Here is a 16,515-nt window from a genome sequence, read left to right on the forward strand (position 1 = left end):
TGTATTTTTGTATACAAATATGTGCAACAATGCTATACCTGGGGCAAGCGGGCAGGGATTTTGGACACCCTAGGGCAGTGATGGCAAACCTTGGCACCCCAGATGTTTTGGAACTACATTTCCCATGATGTTCAGCTACACTGCAGAGTGCATGAGCATCATGGGAAATGTAGTTCCAAAACAACTGGGGTGCCAAGGCTCGCCATCACTGCCCTAGGCGAAACCTCATTTTGCCACCCCCCCCCTTGGATCCACCCCTTTGCCCTGTCCATGTATACCCCACCTTTTTAATGAAGTGCCCATAAAATGCAGCCTCACCAGCCCCATCAATGAATGTTTGCTTGCTTCCATTCATTCAGGAGTCAGGACACAGACACAGTCCTCCTCTGCCACTGTGCCTCTGACATTGTGTGCGAAAGGAGTGGCGGCTGCTTGAGACTTTGTTGCTTGCTGCAGAGAGAAGAGAATAGGAACACCAAAGGCTGGGTGCCCTAGGCGGCTGCCTAGTTTGCAAGCGGGGCGGGTTGGTCTTGGATGACCTGGGCTCAGAGGAAGTGGGATGAATGATGTCGCCTATCAGAGTGATGACCTCTAATTTAAGAAGTGCTACAGTGCTATTTGTGGTCTGGAACTGAACGTTCCAGTAAAGGTGGATTCTGTGATTGCATCCACAATAAAATGAACCAGTACTAGATGACGTGTTCTGTGTTCAGCAGACATTATGCGGCGTTTAGAGCTTCCAGGGAGGAGTAATCACTCTAAGCCCCTCCTTCTTTCCAGGGGCTTCCATATTGGTCACCTGTTACCATGGCAACACCGGGGCAGTCGAATTTAAAATAGCAAATAACACTAAAACCTCCGCCTTCCCTATGGCGTATTCTATGTTCCCTATAGTGCAGATTCGGATGGAAGCCTCCAAGTAGAAGCCGGATGAAAAAGAGATTTTATCAGCACAGCAGGGGGAGGAGCCAAACGTCACTCTACTGTGTGATATCAGAGAAGAGGCGGGGTCGGGCGGGCGGTGTTTGATCTAAACGCCCCTTTGTCTCCGCCCACTCCTTTTATGGACGCTGTTCCCGCCCCTCAGCGATGGCACTACAGGTCTCTCGCCCCTCCCCCCGTACGCAGTCGCTCTGTGACGGTGGTCCGTGTCTCCTCCCCGCACGCAGTCGCCGCCTCCTGGTGACGTCAGTTCGTTTTGGTGCAGTGATGGCGGTGGACGGTCCAGACACCCTGTGCTGTGAGAGCCCCGTCATCCCCTATGAGGAGGACGGAGATGATGGCAGTTCCGAGAGGTCCAGTAGCCCGGGGAGAAGCGGGGAAAGCACGATCAGCAGCGCCCCGACCACAGGGGCCTCCTCACATAACGGAACCACCGGAGGGGAGGAGGCCGAACCCCTCAGCCGCATGGACTCCGAGGACAGGTGGGGTTATTACAGAGAGACCCCCCCCACACCCCATCCCCACCAGAAAGGGGGCAGAAGGAAGCGAATAGAGGGTGACTCCGCCCCTTCCAATGCAGCGAGGGGCAGATGGGGTCTAATACAGAGAGACCCCTCCCCCTCCTCAGAAAAATCCTCCTCTAATACAGAGAAAAAGCCTCCTCTCTCCCTTTCTAATACAGAGAAAAAGCCTCCTCTCTCTCCCTTTCTAATACAGAGAAAAAGCCTTCTCTCCCCCTTTCTAATACAGAGAAAAAGTCTCCTCTCCTCCCCCCTTCTAATAGAGAGGAAAAAATCATCCCCCCTTCTAATAGAAGGGGGGAGGATTTTTCCTCTCTATTAGAAGGGGGGAGGATTTTTCCTCTCTAATATAGAGAGGAAAAATCCTCCCCTCTCCCCTCTAATATAGAGAAAAAGCCTCCTCTCCCCCCCTCTAATATAGAGAAAAATCCTCCTCTCCTCCTCCCCCCCCTCTAATATAGAGAAAAATCCTCCTCTCCCCCCTCTAATATAGAGAAAAAGCCTCCTCTCCCCCCCTTCTAATATAGAGAAAAATCTTCCTCTCCTCTCCTCCCCCCTCTAATAAAGAGAAAACTCCTCCTCCCCCCTCTAATAAAGAGAAAACTCCTCCTCCCCCCTCTAATAAAGAGAAAACTCCTCCTCCCCCCTCTAATATAGAGAAAAATCCTCCTCTCCTCTCCCCCCTCTAATATAGAGAAAAATCCTCCTCTCCCCCCTCTAATATAGAGAAAAATTCTCCTCTCCTCCCCCCCCCTCTAATATAGAGAAAAATTCTCCTCTCCTTCCCTCTAATATAGAGAAAAATCCTCCTCTCCCCCCCTCTAATATAGAGAAAAATCCTCCTCTCCTCTCCCCCCTCTAATATAGAGAAAAATCCTCCTCTCCTCTCCTCTCCCCCCTCTAATATAGAGAAAAATCCTCCTCTCCTCTCCCCCCTCTAATATAGAGAAAAATCCTCCTCTCCTCTCCCCCCTCTAATATAGAGATAAATCCTCCTCCCCTCTAATATAGAGAAAAATCCTCCTCTCCTCCCCTCTAATATAGAGAAAAATCCTCCTCTCCCCCCCCCCCCTATAATATAGAGAAAAATCCTCTTCTCCTCTGCCTTTCCAATAGAGAAAAATCCTCCCCTCTCCTTCTAATAGAGAGAAAAATCCTCCCCTCCCCGCCTCTCCCCTTCTAATAGAGAGAGAAAAATCCTCCTCTCCTCTGCCTTTCCAATAGAGAAAAACCCTCCTCTCTCCTAATATAGAGAAAAAATTCTCCTCTCTCCTTCTAATATAGAGAAAAATCCTCCCCTCCCCTTCTAATAGAGAGGAAAAATCCTCTCCTCCCCTCCCCTTCTAATAGGGAGAAAAATCATCCCCTCTCTCCTTCTAATATAGAGAAAATCCTCCTCGCCTCTCCCCTTCTAATAGAGAGAGAAAAATCCTCCCCTCCCCCTCCTCTCCCCTTCTAATAGAGAGAGAAAAATACCCCCCCCCCCCTTCTAATAGAGAGCAAAAATCCTTCCCCCCTCTCTCTCCCCTTCTAATAGAGAGGGAAAATCCTCCCCCCTCCTCTCCCCTTCTAATAGAGAGGGAAACCCCCCTTCCTCTCCCCTTCTAATAGAGAGGGAAATCTTCCCCCCTCCTCTCCCCTTCTAATAGGGGAAAAATCCCCCCCTCCTCTCCCCTTCTAATAGAGAGGGAAACCCCCCCTCCTCTCCCTTTCTAATAGGGGAAATCCCCCCCTCCTCTCCCCTTCTAATAGAGAGGGAAAAATCCCCCCCCCTTCCTCTCCCCTTCTAATAGAGAGGGAAACATCCCCCCTTCCTCTCCCCTTCTAATAGAGAGGGAAACATCCCCCCCTTTTCTCTCCCCTTCTAATAGAGAGGGAAAAATCCTCCTCCTCTCCCCTTCTAATAGAGAGGGAAAAATCCTCCCCCCACCTCTCCCCTTCTAATAGAGGGAAAAATCCTCCCCCCTCCTCTCCCCTTCTAATAGAGGGAAAAATCCTCCCCCCTCCTCTCCAGTTCTAATAGAGAGGTACAAATCCCCCCCCTCCTCTCCCCTTCTAATAGAGAGGGACAAATCCCCCCCTCCTCTCCCCTTTTAATAGAGAGAGAAAAATCCTCACCCCTTCTAATAGAGAGGGACAAATCCCCCCCCCCCCTCCTCTCCCCTCCTAATAGAGAAAAATCCTCCCCTCCTCTCCCCTTCTAATAGAGAGAAAAATCCTCCCCCCTCCTCTCCCCTTCTAATAGAGAGAAAAATCCTCCCCCCCTCCTCTCCCCTTCTAATAGAGAGAAAAATCCTCCCCCCTCCTCTCCCCTTCTAATAGAGAGAAAAATCCTCCCCCCTCCTCTCCCCTTCTAATAGAGAGAAAAATCCTCCCCCCTCCTCTCCCCTTCTAATAGAGAGAAAAATCCTCCCCCCTCCTCTCCCCTTCTAATAGAGAGAAAAATCCTCCCCCCTCCTCTCCCCTTCTAATAGAGAGAAAAATCCTCCCCCCTCCTCTCCCCTTCTAATAGAGAGAAAAATCCTCCCCCCTCCTCTCCCCTTCTAATAGAGAGAAAAATCCTCCCCCCTCCTCTCCCCTTCTAATAGAGAGAAAAATCCTCCCCCCTCCTCTCCCCTTCTAATAGAGAGAAAAATCCTCCCCCCTCCTCTCCCCTTCTAATAGAGAGGAAAAATCGCCCCCCCTCTCCCCTTCTAATAGAGAGAACAAATCCTCCCCCCTCCTCTCCCCTTCTAATAGAGAGAAAAATCCTCCCCTCTCCTCTCCCCTTCTAATAGAGAGAAAAATCCTCTCCCCTTCTAATAGAGAGAAAAATCCTCTCCCCTTCTAATAGAGAGAAAAATCCTCCCCCCCTCCTCTCCCCTTCTAATAGAGAGAAAAATCCTCCCCCCTCCTCTCCCCTTCTAATAGAAAGAAAAATCCTCCCCCCTCCTCTCCCCTTCTTATAGAGAGGAAAAATCGCCCCCCGCCTCTCCCCTTCTAATAGAGAGAACAAATCCTCCCCCTCCTCTCCCCTTCTAATAGAGAGAACAAATCCCCCCCCTCCTCTCCCCTTCTAATAGAGAGAACAAATCCTCCCCCTCCTCTCCCCTTCTAATAGAGAACAAATCCTCCCCCTCCTCTCCCCTTCTAATAGAGAGGAAAAATCCTCCTCTCTTCTAATGGAGAGACAAAATCGTCCCCCCTCCCCTCCTCTCCTCTTCTAATAGAGAGACAAAATCTTCCCCCCTCCCCTCCTCTTCTAATAGAGAGACAAAATCTTCCCCCCTCCCCTCCTCTCCTCTTCTAATAGAGAGACAAAATCTTCTCCCCTTCTAATAGAGCCCCCCTCCCAATATATAGACGAATCATCCTCCCCTTCTATACATATGAACCTTTTGTGAAACTTCTCCCCACACCTTAGAGAAATCCCAACCTCCCCCTTATATAGAGTGGAAAGGTAGGAACCAGAAGTGGCCCTCCCCTGATCTACATGCAGGGCACCAGTTGCATGGATTCCAACAGGGGTTGTTTTTTTCATATTTTTTTTTGAAGCATGTAATAAGAGTCTGAGGCTCTAATTGGCTTCAAGAAAGGGTGGGCTCAGGACGCAGAGCACTGTGCCACCAGCCCACCCAGTTGTGACAATAGCAAATTAATATTTGCTATTGTGTTCCTGATTCACCACCAGCCAATCAGGAAGCAGGTCCTGAGAAGCGATCGTATTGGCTGTCAAGGAAGAGGAGACGCAAGGTGAAGACGACGAGAAGGAAGCGATGCACGTAACCTAGATGGGGTAAGGTTAGGCGGGGTTGGTGGGCTGATCGAGCCATGGGTGAAATCCTCCTTTCCCTTCTCTATGGAGCGGTGGATGTGAATGGTGTCTGTTCACTAACGGCAACTGCCCCAACCTATAACTGGCCCTTAAGTGTTACTAAACCCATAACAGTAAAATCCTGTCTGTATATGCAGAATAGCATGCTTGTTATACTCACTGTGGAACTTGAGGGTTTAATCCTCTCTATTGTGTAAAAAAGCTCTTTGATCCTGTAAGGACAGATCCTCCCCCTCCTGCAGGGTCACTTGGCCAGATAGGACACAGCGAGGGTAGTACTGCTGCACATGCTCAGTTTGGTCTCTATTGCTGGAAAGAACATTTCCTTGTTTGAGCTGAGCTTTTTTGGTCACATAGTATGACGTCACACATTTGGGCGTTTATAAAGATTCTAAATGACAGCCCTGTCCCTCCCTCCTCCATGCCTAGTAACTAAAAAAGAACACAATGGGTGGGATGTCACATTTTGATTGATGGATGATCCGCCTCCCAGAACAGCATGAGGACACAGGATGTAGTGGAAATATCCTCCCTGAACACTCAGCACTCGGGCAGACCCTGCAGTTCATCACATGCCCCTGGTATATAGGTCAGCCAAAAGTATATAGTGGCAATATTTAGAAAGATGATTTATAAGCTGAAGGGGCGCGGTGCGGCCCCCAAATGAACTATTATCATATTACTGGGTTTAGTTACACTTTAAAGGGGTTGTAAAGTCACCAGGTTTTTCATCTTTAATGCGTTTTGTGAAAAACCACCTGTGCAGCTGCTGCCCTCAGAGCCCTTTTTCTTAGCTGAACCCAATCGTTCCAGCAATGTGTACAAGTGCAGCGACTACAGCTGCTGTCCCTGTCCTCATTGGATAGATGGCTCCCACTGCTGTCCATCAAATCCAGTGACGCGGGGACAGGGCTGGGTCCTGCTGTCTGTGTCAATGGACACAGCAGCAGGACTCATGAGCACGCCGTCACAGGTGCCCCCATGGGAAGTGGCTCTCCATGGGGTCCCCAATGAAGAGTAGCCAGGAGCGCCACAGGGGCACCCCAAAAGCGGAGCATCTGGGCTGCTCTCTTCAAAACCCTTGCACAGAGCAGGTAAGTATAACGTTTGTTTATTAAAAAACAAAACAAAAAACTTTACAATCACTTTAACAGCCAGGAGCACATGGAAGGGGCAACGCATGTAAAAAAATTAAATTAAAATTAAAAATGCTCAGCTTACCAACCAGCCTACTGCAAACCAAATTATCCTATCTAATAGTTCACGTTAAAATCGGGGGTTTTTGCACACATTTGCAAATACATGTGTAAGCTGCAGAGGCCACGTGACGCACCCCAGTGTTATCTGCAGTCCTAACTCTATACATTTTGAGCCTCCATAGTAGGAGCACATATAATAGATAGATTGAGGGCAGGTATGCCTGGAGAACACACAGAGTGCCACTCCTATCAGCTAAGAACAGGAAACTGAGGATACAGTTTGCACAGGATCACCAAAATTGGACAATAGAAAATTGGAAGAGCGTTGCCCGGTGTGATAAGTCGATTTCAGATGGTCGGGTCAGAATTTGGTGTAAACAGTGTGAAATCATGGATCCATCCTGCCTTGTATCAATGGTTCAGGCCGGTGGTAGTGGTGTAATGGTGTGGGGGATATTTTCTTGGCACACTTTGGGCCCCTTAGTTCCAGTTGAGCATCGTTTCAACCCCACGGTCTACCGGAGTATTGTTGCCGACCATGACCATCTCTTTATGACTAGAGGTCAACCGATATAAATCAGCTGATATTTGGACATTTAGGAGAAATCTGAATCGACCGATTATTAACCAGATTAGGCCAATATTGAACACTGGCCGTACCTCTGCAAGCAGAGTGTGGAGAAGGGAGGAGGAACACCACACGCTGTTGGCAGAGCAGCACCGCGGTGTGTGAAACTGTATGGAGAGAGAGGAGCATTCAAAATTGGGCGGGCTGCTACATGTGGCCCGCCCCTTTCTTAAATAGCCCAATCATTGCCAAAAAGAATAAAATATTGGCCATCCTGATTTCTAAATATCGGCCACAGAAAAACCCATATCGGTTGACCTTCAGGACTACAGTGTAGCCATATTTCCTGCAGAATAATGCACCATGTCACAAAGCTAAAATCATCTTACCAGGACAATGAGGTCACTGTACTCCAATGGCCTCCACAGTTACCAGATCTCATCCAATAGAGCACCTTTGGGATGTGGTGGAAAGGGAGATTCACATCATGGATGTGCGGCCTACAAATCTGCAGCAACAGTCCAACCATTACTAGCAAGGTGTACCTAATAAAGTGGGCAGCAAGTGTATAAGTGAATGGTTAGATTGAGAGCAGGTATGCCTGGAGGGAGCCCACTTCTTAAAGGCAGAGGGGTGCACTGGACACCCAGTACATAACACAATGGCAGACCCTGTGTCCAGTATGCCCTCTCATCAAATAACCAACAACAGTACAACCGAACCGCAACTGCCCCAACCTGTAACTGGCCTTGGCAGCAAGGAGCATGTGGAAGGGCATGTCAGAAACCCCGTTTTTTATCATGAACTGTTAGGACAATTTGACTACTGGCTGGTAAGTTGAGAATTCTTTTGTTTGACATGTGTCTGACTCCTGCCAACATCTGATCTTGTCTGCTGAAAACAAACGGTTGAGGATTTGTTCCCCATCCGTCTGGCGGATCAGATTGAAAAGACAGGCAGTCCGTTTCCATTCGACAGCCCATAGAGAACAGCAAACTTGAATGGACTGTGATCTTTATTTAAAGAAAAAAAAAAAATTCACTTCCTTCTCTTCCCCATCTGGGAGCAGGGATGGAACTGCACCCGACTACAGAAGATAGGCTTCTTTGCGGTAGGTAAATTTTTCTCTAATCAGCATATTTTACCTGTTCAATCCATTGTCTCTTGTTGGGGACTCTAGACGACATCCAATACTTGGCTACCAGCTTGTGAGTCATATACAGCAATCTCAAGAATGCCGTATGACACATCTAAATAATTTAACTTCCTCAGCTCCAGAAGGTTGTACACCCTTTATAAATTAGCCGTTTTTTTTTGTTTGCTATTTCGCACTTCGATACTTTAACTGGTAATTGCGCGGTCATGAAACTCTGTACCCAAAATAAATTTATATAATTTTTGTTCCCACAGATGGAGCTTTCTTTTGGTGGTATTCAATCTCCATTGGGCTTTTTCATTTTTTTATTTATAATTTTGGGGGGGGGGGGGGGAGTTTTTCCTCAAAATTGTAACTTTTTATTTTTCATTTATGCTATAAAACATACCCAATAAAAAATCCAAATAAGTGTATATTGATTGGTTTGCATGAAAGTTAGTCTACAAATGATGGTGTGTATATATAATTGGATTTCTTTTTACAGTTATACTACTAATGGTGGTGATTCATGGCTTATAATGGGACTGCGGTGGGCAATCTGACACTAACTGATGCTTGGGGGAGGGGTGGGGGTCATTGTCATTGATATTTCCAGTGATGAATACAGTGATACTATACACTGTTACTGTACTAATAATCAGCAGGTCCCTGTCATGAATCATTGGCCAGGACTTGCAGTATGTCACTTTGCCTGCATAGGTTGCCTGTCCGCCGTACATTGCTGGTGGATGGTCCTTAAGTGAGACAGTGAATGTTATTTTTACCTTTACAAACCCTTTAGAACCACTCCCTTTTTTATTTTTATTTTTTTTTACTACTTATTGGGGCTTTCCTTTTAACTTCCTGTTTTAATGATTTAACAGGAATTGAAAGGATATATTTCCAATGTGACATAATTTACCTCTATTCCAGTTCTCCATTTCTCTTCACTTTGAAAAACCTGCAAGAATAAATGACCGTAATGTTCTGTGAAGTGGCCTCTGTCAATAAAATGGTGTTATCCACCCACGGGAGGTGGTGCTGCATGTGGCATAGACGGCTGGGAGCAATAGAAATTCTAGATGAGCGTTAAAGTGGAATTCCAAGCTAAACCTAACTAATCTTAATGCTCCCTCCTCCCCGCTAACACCTATGGTGACTAACGTGTGTAAGAAAGATGTATATACTTACCTATTTTTAGGCTGGTCCAGTCATGTAACCTCCCCTGTGCCAAGCAGTGTCCGCTACAGGGGAGAGGAGGGAGCCCCAACCACAGGGATGGGTCATAGGAGCCTATGGTTGACATCACTCCCAGGCATTCCAGCCATTGTCAGAGTGCTCTCACCTCTCCCCTGTAGCCACTGCTACCTGACACAGGATCATGTGACTGGGTCAGAGCGAGCTGAAATAGGTAAGTATGTACAACTTTTGTAAGTCGTCTTTCAAGGCAGTATTTGAGAGATAGGGCCCCTCCCGTCTACAAACAGGAAACACAATGTCAACCATTATAAAAAGTTTCCTCCTAACGTCATGCCATCAGATCTTGTGTTTCCTCCAAACCAACAGGATCATCCGTTTTTGTTTTTTTCTCTAGTCCCCGTGTTTATTGCAGGGGACTCCCTGTCCAGTCATCTACAAATACCTTTGAGGGGGTCATGCGGCCAGGACCAGACACCCAGAGGGCCTCCTCCATCTTGAGGTTTTGCCCCCACTAAGGGGTAAACTGTCCCCCTAGCCAAAATGCATCTCGGGATGTCCCCCTGTATTCCCCTCCTGCTCTGCAGTGCAAGGTGCAAAGTTGGATCTGGCAGTTGCCTGCAGGCTTCTGGCTTCCTGCCCCGCTCTGCTCTCTCCCTCTTTGTGGGTGCAGCAGGATGACGGCGGGTGAGTCCTGGGACATCGCTCGCCTCGCATCCCGGTAGCTGGGGGTTCTGGTGATGCATTTCTGGACAGCGCCATCTTTTTGGTGGGTTCCCAGGCACTGAGGGGGGCATTAGAACATGGTGATGACGTCACTTCTGGCTCACAAGCAGGGGCGGGACCAGAGCAGAGAACAGGGGAGCCTTAAAGCATTCCTGGAAGTTCTCTTGGGATAATCATGTTGGACGGTGCATCACCCTGCCCTTCAGATCCTGCAAGCCAGGACAGCTCCAAGGTAAGCCGGAGTATGTGTGGGCCACCTCTGTACTTGCCAAACCACTCTGCGCCTCTGCCCATAATAGTGGTAAATCAGTGGTTTCTTTCTACTTTCTCACCTCACTCTGAGTCTTTGTTGCTTATTTCACGCACAAAAGCCACCGAAGCAGCAAAAGGCCAGGAGCAGCAGTAAAGCATGTGTTTCCTGCAGTCACAAATTATCGTCAGATTGGACGAAACCCTTATGCCAAAAATGTATCAGTAAATGGGTGGCAAAGAAATTGCTAGGTTTCTTTAAAGATGTCATGTCAAAAAATTTTTTTAAAAGGAAATGTGGGACACCTTTAACCCTTTACGCACAGCGATTCAAGATCTGCCAATGAATCGCCAGGGACCGACCCTTCCGCCAGGCATCCATTCCATCCTGCAGCAGGGCAGTCCCCTTCAGATCTGACAGATTCCGAGGCCTCTGCCTCAGAGTCTGATGTGGCCCTATGTTCAGACTCGGGTGGAGAAGAGGAAAATTCTCAGAGCTCCCCCTTTCCAATAGAGGAGCTGCTCAGGTCAGTTATGGACACCCTGGGAAAAAAGAGACCCGAGTTGTCTTTACATAAGATGTACAAAGGGCTGCAGCCCAAGAAATCTATTACCTTCCCTGTCCATCAAACTTTAAAGTTTATCAAAAAGGAATGGGAAGAACCTGAAAATAAACTGTTTATGCCAATGGCAATAAAATGTAGTTATCTGTTTGAAGACTACACTCAAACCTGTGCTAAATGCCCTTAGGTAGATGCATCACTCTGAAATATAGCTTACGAGTCGGACCTCTTTTTAGTACTCTGGAACCCTGACAAAACCCTATGGACAAGAAATTAGAGTTCCTGCTAAAGAGGGCACGGGAAGCAGGGGCATCACATTTTAACCCTGTGATTGCATCCACATGCACCACAAGATTCCTACTATGGTTAAACTAGCTGAAAAACCTAGAATTGCTAAAGACAATTCCAACCCTGATAAGGGTGGCAGCTTCTGCTGAGGCAGTCAAGACCACTGCACTGATAAAGGAGGGCTTTGAGGCTTAAAGAGTGGACAGGGGATGTCTTCTCAAAGCACAAGCTGTATGGTATCCGCTTCAGACAAGCTTCTCTTTGGTCCTGTTGCAAGAGGTACTTACAGGTCAGCCGATAGGAAGAAAGGGTTTCCTCAGCCGAAGAAAAAGTAAAGCAAGGCAACCTTTTGTCAACAGAAGAAAGGTTACAGGCAAAATGAAACCAAAAGCTTTAGCCCTTTCAGGGGAGAAAGTATAGAGAAGACTTTATCCTTAAGCCTCCTGGGGCCAACTCCAGAAAGCAATGACACTTTACAGGCGGGGGCAGACTCTCTTCATTCGTAAACAAAATGGCGAGCCATCACCACAAATAAGTTTTGTCCTTCATGTTGTAGAACGATGTTCTACTATACAATTTTCCGGCACTCAGCCAAACAGATCTTTGGTGACCACCCTCCCCAAAGACAAAATGAAGGCAGAGGGGTTTCTATCCTACCTAAGGTCTACTGGCACAGGTCAGGCAACCTCCAATCAAGCATCAGTTACCTAATAAAGTTTTTAGGTTGGATCATAAACAGGCAAAGATCATAACAACCCCCCCAGTCAAAGGGTAAACTATCTAGGGTATGTGCTGGATGCAAAGGAAACAAAGATTTTTCTCCCACAAGACAAAGCAGGTTAACAGAAGAGGTAGCATCCATGTTACCCCAACCTGATCACCATCAGAAACGGCATGAAGGTACTGGGTCTCATAACGTCCTCTATACCTGCAATTATGTGGTCACAACTGCACACAAGGCCTCTACAGAACTTCATCCTGGCACATTGGGACAGGAACCTGCGAACCATGGAGATCTTGATTAAAGTTCCACAATAGGTCAGATCGTCTTTGCAGTGGTGGCTCAACCCACATATATATTATATATTTTATATTTATTATATATATATATATATATATATATATATATATATATATATATATATATATATATATAGTTATAGCCATAGCCAGAGGCCACCGTGGACATAAATGTAATCCTTATCACCACAGATGCCAGCACCTCAGGCTCGGGAGCACACTTGGCAGAGTTCTTAGCCCAAGGCAGTTGGAGTCAGGATTGGTCACTAGCTTCATCGAACATGAGTAAGATGGAAGCTGTGCATCTAGCACTAAAATCATTGCAAGCGCTGATCAAGAACCAATACATTCAAATACAGGACAATGCTACAACTGTAGCATATATAAAACAGGGAAGGGGGAACCAGATGTCAACTCCTTTCTCTGCCAGACATGATACTATACACCTGAAAGAGAGAGCACTCTAGCAGAATACCTAAGCAGAAACATGGTGAGGCACGCGGAATGGTTCTTGGACCAGTCAACTTTCAACTGGATCACTCCGATCCTGGGGGAAACCTTTGATGGGACCTTGTGTTTTGACGCAAATAGGTCTAATGTTCTTTTCCCTTTCCCTAAGGAATGGGGTGAACGCCTTTGCCCAAGATAGATTTTTTTCCTGCTATGAGTTCCCTCCAGCGATTTATAATACCGTAACCAGAATCATACAAAAAAATAAAGGAAAAGGCCACGGTCATTCTGATACTGGCCCCCAAGAGCGTGATTCAGTCATTTAACGAATATGAGCTGTCTGCCACATTTATTGTTACTGGACAAGACAGAGTTGCTAACTCAGGGATTAATCTGGCACCTGAACATCAAAATACTGAAGCTTTCAGCCTGGCTACTGAGGGGGTAAATCTACAGAGCAAAGATCTTTCAGACAAGGTAGTGGATACCATCTTAGCCAGCAGGAAGAAAGTCACTCGACATAGATGAAAAGCTACAGAAATATTTTGAGTCTGGGGGAAAAAATTAGTTAGACTGTTCTGGACTTCCTCCAAGATGGCGCAGACAGGACTCTATTACATAACACGCTCAAAGTACAGGTGGTGGCTTTATCCTACTTTTGATGTAAAACTAGCTGAAGACTATTTTGATAAGAATGATCATAGCAGCAGTTCTGCCGCTTAATCGTTCTTACAGGAGCTGGGGGGGTGGCACCCCTCTCCTCCTACCACCATCTGGTGTTTTACCGGGCTCTCCGTGCCATCGGAGACCCGTAGAAAGAATCGGCTGCAGCCGGATGACGACCATAGAGATTTCCGGTCGTCTCTGACCGTTGGAGGCCCGGCGTGATGTTATGACTCCACCTCTGGGCCGCAGTTGTGAACAAAGCCGTGATTGCGGCTGGTAAGCATGAGGTCGTGGATAATTTTTTTTCGATCTCGTGCTTTCCAGCCTAAAGGAGAGATGTGGGGTTTTATTGACCCTGCATCTCTCCATAAAGAGGACCTTTCATTAACCATTCCTATTACAAGGGATGTTTATGTTCCTTGTAATAGGGATAAAAGTGATTAAAAAAAGTAAACTTAAAGTGTAAAAATAAAGTGAAATTAAAAATGCCCCTGTCCCCGGTAGCTCGCGCTCAGAAGCGAACGCACGTGTAAGGCCGGCCACATATGTAAACAATGGTCAAACCACACGTGAGGTATCACCGCGTGCGTTAGAGCATGAGCAATAATGCTAGCCCTAGACCTCTTCTGTAACTCTAAACTGGTAGCCTGGAAAAAAGTAAAAGCGCTGCCCTATGGAGATTTTTAAGTACCGAAGTTTGGCGCCTTTCCATGAGTGTGTACAATTTTAAAGCATGACATTTTTGGTATCTATTTACTCAGCGTAACATCTTTCATATTATACAAAAAAATTGAGCTAACTTTACTGTTTTTTTTTTTTTTTTTTTTTTTTTAATTCATTCCAAAAAAAGTTATGCAAATACCGTGCAACGACCAACATTTTATTCTCTAGTGTCTGCTAAAAGAACATATATAATGTTTGGGAGTTTTCGAGTATTTTCTAGCAAAAAAAATGATTTTTACATGTAAGAGAGGAGTGCCAGAATAGGCCCGGTATGGAAGTGGTTAAATGTGGGAGTTTTTAGTTTGTAAATTACTTTTGTACTTTGTGGAATGTTGATACGTGCATGCTTCTTATTCTGTAGATTTGTGTCATCGAGTCTTACGTTATGTCTGGTTACAGCACACTAACTGCATGATGACATTCTTGGTGCTACTTCATATTGAATCGTGGTGCAATGCTATTTTCAGCTTGTGGTTGAAGTTGATACAGTAATCATTAGGCTTCATTCACACAGACGTGCTATAATGTACTCCCGTGTGAGGGGTGAGGGCCACGTTTGCCTGCATTGGGAGGCGCCGGTCTTCTGTGTATCCCTGTACAAGCAGTCCCATTCTCATATATATATATATATATATATATATATATATATATATATATATATATATATATATATATATATATATATATATATATATATATATATATATATATATATATATATATATATATATATATATATATATATAATATATATAATATTTTTTTTTTTTTTTTTTTTTGTATAATCAGTTTATACAAATTTTGTATGAGACAATAATTCAAAACAAAAAATACATAAAACGTACATAAAAAGAAAAGGATCAACATTTGTAATAGACTTCCTGGCAGTATGCAATAAGGCAAAGCAACAGGGTAGATTGCATATCAACAGATTGTGCCCTTAGGCCAAATAAAGTACATCAATCAATATATTAAAGTCTAACCTGTAAACTAGGAGGACATACCCAGGTAACCTATATTGTGCATATTCTAGGTACCAGCCTCCCATATAAAATGTGCCATACAGAACCATATCTAACAGACTGGGGAGGAGGGCCCAAAAAACGATCACAATAGGGATACACCTAATAACCAATCACTGGTGATTAAACATACCCAGAAGAACATGGTTATAAAGGGGATGAGCACTTTAAAATCCATATCCTAAAAGCATAATCGGGTGTGGCTGTGAAAGATCAAAATCACCTTTTTAGAAGGACCTAATTCTGCATAAAGGCCTAAAATTCAGACGGTCAGCAGTATGGCAGATGTGGCGTGTTGTGTGGCTTGGAGAGTGAAGGAACCAGCTTCTCTCTTTGCATGTTGCAGGGTCAGTTTAGTGGTGGAATGTGCTGCCGAGGAGAGAGGAAGAGGCACCTGGGTCATGCTGAACAGCAAGCTGCGCAATCTGGGTCAGCCGTTCATTGTCAGTGGCGATGATGGCTTGATTAGGTAAACGCAAGCGGGGTAGAATGGTAAAAGCGGGTAAACATGATTACAGAGCTCTCTGGTAAGTAGCAATGGTTGTGTGGGTAAGTACCTTTTTATACTATACATATGTGTGCTATATTGGTCATACCGCTGACCTCCAAGCTGCTGCTGGGGGTGATATACATTGACACATATGGATAAAAATTCCCAATCCGATGTCTATGAACAGGGGACCATGGTATAACTAGTATTAGTTATACCTGCACAAAGGGGCAGTTTTCTATCTTTCAGACTTTTCAGAGTAGAAAATGTCCTGGTGTTGGTAATTATGCCCCATCATTGGTGTTGGTGGGAGGAATAGTGCCACATTTTTGGTGTCCCTGGCAGGATTTATGCCCCACTGTTAATGTGGGAGGAATAGTGCCCCAGGGCCCAGATAAAGGCACGCAATGGGGCGCAGTGGCACTTATCTTTTAAATGCCCCTACCAAAGCCTTACTTAAAATGTGTCCAAATTTAAGATTTCACCTCACTTCCTGCCTGTTACATTATTTCACCAGACAGCCTGCCTTCTTTCTATCCACCAAAAAGTAAGAAACGCTTGAATTGCAGTTTAATATGTATAAGAGCCATTCCACACTTTTGCACTGTTTTGAGTGAATGAACACGTGTTGTGTAGCATGTTGATGCGATTTGAATGAACTGTCAGTACACACCACAGCTCACCATTGTCCTCCCTGCGATCATGCATTGTAAAATGTGCGCTAAGACATGCAGTAAGTGTGAATGGGCCTTTAACCACCTGGAATTGTACAATTTGGCCACCAATACCATAACTGGCCCTACAGCATGCATCTGATGTGACAGCGGATGATGTTGCGGGGTCACATTTACAGTGACTGATCCTGCATGTGCCAGGTGAGCTCTGATTTGGCGTTTTGGCCAAAAACATAAAGGTCACTTTTTCCTTTTTTGAATAGGTCTT

At 45.6% G+C, this 16,515-nt stretch overlaps 1 protein-coding gene across 5 annotated transcripts in view; it reads left to right on the forward strand.

Moving 5' to 3' along the window:
• The first annotated feature begins 1,164 nt into the window (after positions 1-1,164).
• The window catches only part of AEBP2 (AE binding protein 2), a 38,898-nt gene continuing 23,547 nt past the window's right edge, over positions 1,165-16,515 (forward strand). For 4 of the 5 annotated variants that reach the window (XM_077468658.1, XM_077468659.1, XM_077468660.1 and 1 more), the window contains exons 1-2: positions 1,165-1,424; positions 15,430-15,552. In XM_077468658.1, coding sequence (XP_077324784.1) covers positions 1,210-1,424; positions 15,430-15,552 — 338 coding nt within the window. In that variant the 5' untranslated portion in view covers positions 1,165-1,209. The remainder of the gene's footprint in view (positions 1,425-15,429; positions 15,553-16,515) is intronic. The other variant, XM_077468662.1, reaches the window with a different exon arrangement.

Source organism: Lithobates pipiens, unplaced genomic scaffold (genome assembly GCF_037356315.1).
Source record: "Lithobates pipiens isolate NorthernLeopardFrog02 unplaced genomic scaffold, aLitPip1_a1.2 Scaffold_8, whole genome shotgun sequence".
NCBI lineage: Eukaryota > Metazoa > Chordata > Amphibia > Anura > Ranidae > Lithobates > Lithobates pipiens.